This window comes from Eurypyga helias, unplaced genomic scaffold (assembly GCF_000690775.1).
Source record: "Eurypyga helias isolate BGI_N326 unplaced genomic scaffold, ASM69077v1 scaffold24216, whole genome shotgun sequence".
NCBI classification, from domain to species: domain Eukaryota; kingdom Metazoa; phylum Chordata; class Aves; order Eurypygiformes; family Eurypygidae; genus Eurypyga; species Eurypyga helias.
Genome location: NW_010257569.1, coordinates 7437 through 14119, shown reverse-complemented (window position 1 = coordinate 14119; position 6683 = coordinate 7437). Strand labels below are relative to the sequence as shown.

At 61.7% G+C, this 6683-nt stretch overlaps 1 protein-coding gene across 1 annotated transcript in view; it reads right to left on the bottom strand.

The window, feature by feature from the left end:
- Nucleotides 1–1806: 1806 nt before the first annotated feature.
- Nucleotides 1807–6683, bottom strand: part of LOC104511452 (low-density lipoprotein receptor-related protein 2-like) — a gene marked incomplete at both ends in the record, with an annotated part of 12281 nt that continues 7404 nt past the window's right edge. Inside the window, 11 exons of the mRNA XM_010154077.1 lie at nt 1807–1945; nt 2163–2586; nt 2716–2952; nt 3041–3148; nt 3295–3423; nt 3560–4103; nt 4666–4830; nt 4900–5101; nt 5375–5558; nt 5734–5952; nt 6246–6432. Of these exons, the coding sequence (XP_010152379.1) occupies nt 1807–1945; nt 2163–2586; nt 2716–2952; nt 3041–3148; nt 3295–3423; nt 3560–4103; nt 4666–4830; nt 4900–5101; nt 5375–5558; nt 5734–5952; nt 6246–6432 (2538 nt within the window). The remainder of the gene's footprint in view (nt 1946–2162; nt 2587–2715; nt 2953–3040; nt 3149–3294; nt 3424–3559; nt 4104–4665; nt 4831–4899; nt 5102–5374; nt 5559–5733; nt 5953–6245; nt 6433–6683) is intronic.

The following is a 6683-nucleotide window of genomic DNA, read 5'->3' as shown; positions in this document are numbered from 1 at the left end:
GGGCTGGTGCTGCTCCTCTCGGGGCTGCTGAGCCTCATACCTGCCTCCTGGTACACCCAGGAGCTGTGGGCACTGCCCGCACCCGTCGGCAGCACGCTGGGTGCGGGCTACAGCTTGGTGCTGAGCTACTTGGGAAGCTGCCTGGAGATCCTGGGCGGGCTGGCCCTCGCCCTCAGTTTCCACCACTGCTGCAAGGAGCGCAGGGCCCCCAAACTGCCCCCCAGCCCTGTGCATGGGGCTGGGCCGCGCTCCACCGCTGGAGCCTACCACAATCCCTGGGATGTGATGGAGGACGAGCGAGACGGACAGCACGGGAGGAGCACCCTGCCTTGTGACTCTGACTTGTAGCCCCAGTGAAGGGACAGCAGCAGGCACCAGCTGGCCTAGCGCGGAGACCAGTGCTGGCTCCTGCCCCACCCGGCTCTTGGGGCACCTCGGAACAGGCTGGAAACAAGACCAAGGACCTGGCTTTAATCTCTGCAGCCTCCTCAGAAGCCTGCCAAGCTCCAGATCCCACAGCTGTGCCGGGTAGAGGACCAGCCCTGGCTCCTCCACACAGCTTTTACCTCATCCCCCTGCACAGTTGCAGCACCTCCAAGCAAAGGCAGCTGTACTGTTCCCAATGAGCAGGATATAGCTCAGCACTGCATAGTGTTCAGGGCTGGGAACAGGGGAGGGGAGCACCTCCCACACGTCTCTGCTTAACTCAGGGCTGTAAAAACAGCAAAATAAATGAAGAGGAACAGGTCTGTGCCATGGGATGGTTATGGGCTTTCTGCCAGGCAGGCTGGGCTGAGAGCCAGCGGGCACGACTAACCCAGCTCCCCTGTGCCTGGAGCAGGGAGGAAAGGTCTGTAAAAACGGGACAGGTGGCTTTTATAGCACCTTCCTCAAAGACGTTTCTGCTCTGGTCAAAATCAGCTCTAGAAGAGGTTTCTCCTTCCTAGAACACAGCCACTTTGGGGGAAGGGGGGGGAAAGATCATTGATAAAAAAATAGGGTATATTTCCCCTTTCATCATTAGCTTGGTGTGAGGCAGTAAAACTGGTCTTACTGGTTTGTAAGGGACACTCAGGAGGTCAGAACTGCCCTATAAAATCCTGATCAGCACGCTGCATAACAGGGCAAGAGCAGAGCCAGCTTCACTGCAGAGCTGTCGAGCCAGATTTGCACCCCAGACGTGCACAGCACACCCTGCTCAGCATGCAGAGGTGATGCACCTTGCTGCCCAAGGAGGGTGGGTTGAGATGCCCAAAGTGTGGTTAAGGGATGGTACAGGATGCACCCTGAAGCCAGGGATCAGATTCAGGTGGCTCAGAGAGCATGTGGGGGCTGGAGGCTTCCCAAAAAATTCCCAAAGCTTTTTGCTCTGGACTAAGTTCCCTGGGGCTTAGAGATCTGGAAAGAGCAAACCAACCTCCCCTGCCCAGCCCACACACAAACCACAATGGCACCAGAGATGCTGCACAACGTCCCTTTATGAAAATAGTGTGTCGGGGTGAGATGGTCCCTTCCTCAGTGGCGCTGGCAGCTCCTGCAGAGATCACAGACGGGTGCATCAGGGAAGAGTCTGACCAGCCTCCGTGGGCCTACCCCACACCTTGGCATGGGGGCTCCAGCCACAGAGGGAGTGTGACAGCCCCTGTCCCAGCCAGACTTCAGGTACCCACATGTCTTGACCCTCTCCCCCAGCAGGAGGGCAGAGCTTGCCCTGAGAATGCTGGGCCTGGAGAGGGATCTGCATACGGGAGGGAAGACTTAGGGCACCCCAGGGTAGCAGAGGGGTCCCTACCAGGGCCTACTCACCTCTTTCCCATCATAAGCTTCATTTACAAAGGTGTCACTCTTAGGGGGCAGCTCTTCCTCCTCCTCCTCATCTTCTTCCTCAGGGTCACTTTCACGGTGGTACAAGGTCAGCACCCGGGTGGAGGCAGTGCTTGAGGTCCTGCTTGAGGAAAAATGTACACTGAGGATGGCATGGCCATCTCCTAGAGATGGGGCAGATCCCAAAGGTCCTGCCACAACTCCTGGTAATAGCCTACTGGGGTAGGCTTTCCACAGAGTCCAGGAGTGCCCCAAGACACCATGCTGTTCCTGGGCAGGGAATTCCTGTCCCTTTCCATCCGCAGGTGTACCTGGCCTAGCCGAGCCCCAGAGCTCACCTCCTCCGCCTGTCCCGTCTCCGCATGTAGGCAAGGGCTCCCACAGCTGCGGCAGCAAGCAGCAGGAGCACTGCTACCCCCAGGGCAATAGGTCCCGCAACGGGCTGCACCTCTGCCTCTTCGCAGTAGTCACCCCGATAGCCCAGGGCGCAGTGGCATGTCACCTGCCCAGCCTCAATGACGCAGTCCCCACGCAGGTTACATGTCTCGCTGCTGCATGGCACGGCCCCCAGCACCTCCTCAGTGCTGGGGGATACCAGGAAGGGCTCTCCATGATCCTGGGGGACAGAGGCTGTGGACAGGCTGGGGCTGGGCTGCTGAGGCTTGGGTGCAGCTGCGGGCAAGGCTGGTTTCTCTTCTTCCACACGGGACATCCCTGATGGTGCCACCACAGAGACCTGCGTCCCCACCTCCACAGAGGGGCCTGGAGGGATAGACATGGATCAGCAGCAATCCAGGTGTGACCCCCCTTTCCAAACCGGGAGAGACTGGGCAGGCCTCCCCTGTGCCCAGGCAGGACCCCTGCACACCCTGGCTCGGGGCAGGCACTTACAGTCAGACTCATCAGAGCCATCAGCGCAGTCAGGGTGCCCATTGCAGACCTGCTCTCTGGAGATGCAGGTCTGGAGGTCATGGCAGGCCTGGAGCGGGGCTGGGCAGGGCAGGGCCGGCGTGCAGGCCACCCCACGCACCAGGTGGTAGCCAGGGGAGCAGCGGCACAGCCGCCCTGTGGGATTGGGCAGGCAGAGCTGTGCACAGCCCCCATTGTTCTTTGTGCAGCCATTAGTGCCTGCCAAAACAGCACAGGTTAGCAAGGGCCACCACAGGGCATGGCTCAACCCCCCAGATGCCCCAGGCAGGGGCAGCCCCAGACCCACCTTCCTGTGAGAAATGGTTGTAAATCCTCATAGCTACCAACTCCTGCTCCATTGGGAACCACCAGCTCTCAGCCCACTCCAGCCGGCTGTGCCAGATCTTGCTGGAGCCTGCAGACAACATTGGGTCAGCACTGTCCCACCTCCTCCAGCAAAGATGCTCAGGATAGGATATTGGGTTCCCCCAGCGTGCACACCACAGGCACTGGTAGAGACCCCACAGGATGAGCTGGACAAAGCACAGCAAAGAGACTCACCATTGGTTGAGGTTGTGCTCCAGAGCAGAAAGCCTTCTCCCACGGTGAAGAGCGAGAGGCCATGCAGCCCTTCTCTCACCACCCGGAACTGGGATCCGTCCAGCTCGATGCTGCTGATGGTGCCTCTCTCTGCAGGGCAGAGATGCAGGGACATCAGATGTGGGGCATAGAGGGTTCTGGGCTGACCCTCGGGGCCGTGCTGGGCTGTACCCTATGGGTCGGGTGCCTGCACCACTGCTACTGCCCCTGCTCAGCCCACACTCACCACGGTCTGCCCAGTACAGCCGGGTGCCAGTACCCCCGAAAGTGAGGCCAGTGGGAGCCCGGGCTCTCCTCCAGACGGCTCTGCGGCTGGTGCCATCCATGGCCGCACACTCCACTGTGGCGCCGGGCCCATGTCTGCTAGTCACCGTCACAAAGCACATAGTGGAGGCACGAGGGCACAGTGCCAGCCAGGCAGCACCCTGCAGCCCCTCACTGAGCAGCACCAGGGCCCACCGCCCCCCAGGAGCTGCCACACGGATGCTGGGTGGCTGACCCCCAATCCAGTACAGGTTGCCACTCAGCCAGTCCAGGGCCAGCGACGTCACCGTGCCCTCCACGGCCACCGCCTGCTTCCAGGACAGCCGGCCCCAGTCCTTCAGGCGCAGCAGCCCAATGGAGTCGCCTCCCACCTCTGCAAAGTACAGGCTCTTGTCTTTCACTGCATAGTCAATGGCTGTCAGGTGGCCCACCTTGGCCAAGGGCAGGGCCCGGTGTGGGGGAAGGCCTTGGGATCCAGCCGTTGTGGGCAGGTCCTTCAGGTAGACCTGGAGGAAAGAGGCAGCAACTAGGACGGGGACCCTGGTCCTGACAGCGGCGATGACAGCAGCCCCCAGGGCTGGCTCCAGAGGAGGATACCTGCGCCACAGCTGCTGGTGACACGAGGAGGGCAAAGGCCGAATCGCGGAGGGGCAGGCAGGTGGTCTCATCATCAGACAGAGTCAGCCTGGCAGGACACCGGCACTGCCCAGTGTGTCTGGTGCTCAACAGGCAGAGGTGGGAGCAGCCACGCGCTGCGCATGGGTTTGGGGCCACGGGGCGCAGGGCTGGGTGCATCACCTGTGGGAAGGGCAGGCTCAGCCCCAACGTCCTGCCAGTGCCCAGCAGCAGAGCTGAGCATGACTAATGCCATGCTGTGTTCCTGGGGCTCCAATACGGCCCAGCTGAGGGCAGGACGGCGAGGCAGATACGCTCCAGGAGGACCAGAGACTCTTGAGCACAGGGACTGCTGCCCAAGGATGGGGGTACAGCTCCCAGGTCAGGGCCGTGCAGGGCGGGAGCCCCAGGAGAGTTGGCACAGCAGGGTTCAGGGGTGCCCCAGGTAGGTACCTGGAGGCCATGGGGCTGCCCGTGTCGCTTGAGCAGCATGGTCCTGTTCTTGCCGCTGGCCTTGTCCACCTGCTGCACGGACCATGCCTTCCTTTCTGACCAGTAGAGCTGCCCCTCGCACACAGCCGCCGCGAAGGGGCTCCGGACCCAGCCCAGCTGCAGGACCTGGCAGAGAGGCCATGAGCACCTACCCCGTTCCCGTCAGGGTTCTGTCACCAGAGACCCACCACACACCTTCACACTAGTGCCATCCAGACGTGCAGAACCGATACTGCCAAGCTTCTCATCCAACCAGAAGATCCTCCAGGTGGGGAGGTCGAGGGCCAGTGCTGTGGGCCAGCCCAGACCCTGGGACAGCAGCACGTGCCGCCGACTCCCATCCATGGTGGCCTCCATTAGCCGTGGCTGGCTCCCCACTTCTGACCAGTACAGCACCCTGCCAGAAACAGAGGTGCTGGCCCATGGACCTGCCACAGCATCGTCCCTGTACCAGGACAGCCCAGAGGAGCAGCAAGGAGCTTCCCATCCCATCCCAGATGCATTGAGAGCTCCACCCAGGGCAGGGGCAGGTGCTTGGGATCCTTCTTCCCCATTCACACAGCCCCGACCCAGGGGAGGGGAGTCCCAGCCTGTCACTTGCCTCCATGGAGGAAAATGGAGCAGGGCATGGATGGCAAGAGGTTCCCATGATCTCCTGTCCCAGCCTTACCCTGCCAGAGGCTGAAGCACCAGGGAGTGGGGCCGGTCCAGACCTCCATCCATGACCACAGTGTGCTCTGGTATCCCTCGCCAGGCAGCCCCCAGGCGAGTGGCCAGCACCTGCCCTGCTGCCCCATCTGTCCAGTACAGGTTCCTCGCGAGCCAGTCCACTGCTATGCAGTCTGATCTCACACCTGCAACGTGTCAGAGAGTCAGCATCCATGGGGTGACAGCTGCATGGCCCTCTGGCACGATGCTCCCAGAGCAGGTACCCTCCATCCCAAGAGCTCCTTGGCACCTCTCTGCAACCTGGAGATTGCACAGCCCCAGAGAGGTCAGCCCTGCTAACCCCACGCTGTCGCTGCCCACCTTTCACCAGTGTGCCTTTCTTGCCGGAGTCAAGGCCCTGCCAGCGGATGCTCTCTGTGGCCAGGTCCATCCAGAAGACTTTCCTCTCCACCAGATCATAGTCAAGTGAGAAGACGACGCGCTCCTTGTCAGTGGCCAGCAGCACCTCCTCACGCCCACTCCGCAGGCCATAGGACAACACCTCTGACTGCACGGCCACCAGCAACATGGGCTCTGGTCCTGGGGCAACACAGAACCGCCCAGCCCCTGCTCAGCACTGGTCGCCCTGCAGCCCCTGCACAAGCAGGCGGGGAGCACAGCACTCGCAGGCACTGGAGCCTGCTGGGACTCGGCCCTACTGCATAGTGTGTCCCTCAGCTAGTGCAGATGGATTTTCTGACTGGCCACGGGCTGGCAGCAGCAGATCAGGGCTGAGTGAGGCCACGTGGCAGGGGGGACAGGTAGCCACTGGCTCCTGATGTACCCTGGAGTGCCAGAGAGCATCACTGCTGCTTGGCTGTCCCAGGGCTTACCTGTGAGTTTGCAGACTCGGCTGTCAGGCTCCAGCAGGTAGCCAGGGAGACAGCCACAGCTGTAGGACCCCGGGGCATTGAGGCACGTCTGGCTGCAGGCTCCCTCACCCCACTCCATGCACTCGTCTATGTCCAAGCAAGAGAGACCATCCTCGGCCAGCCGATAGCCTGGCTCACACCAGCACCGCTGTGGGGAAAGGGGCCATCAGAGTCCCCTCTTGGGGGGACACACGAGGCTCCCTCCTGCAGCTGGACCAGGGTGGTATGGTGGGGTAAGTCCCCAGGCCAGGGGTCCCAGCACTCACAGGGCCCTGGGGTGAGGGGTAGCAGAGATGAGCACATGACTGCTGGCAGGGCACAGAGCAGTTCCCCCCCTCGTCTGAGCCGTCCACACAGTCCTGCTGGCCGTCGCACACGAGGGATGCATTCAGGCAGGCC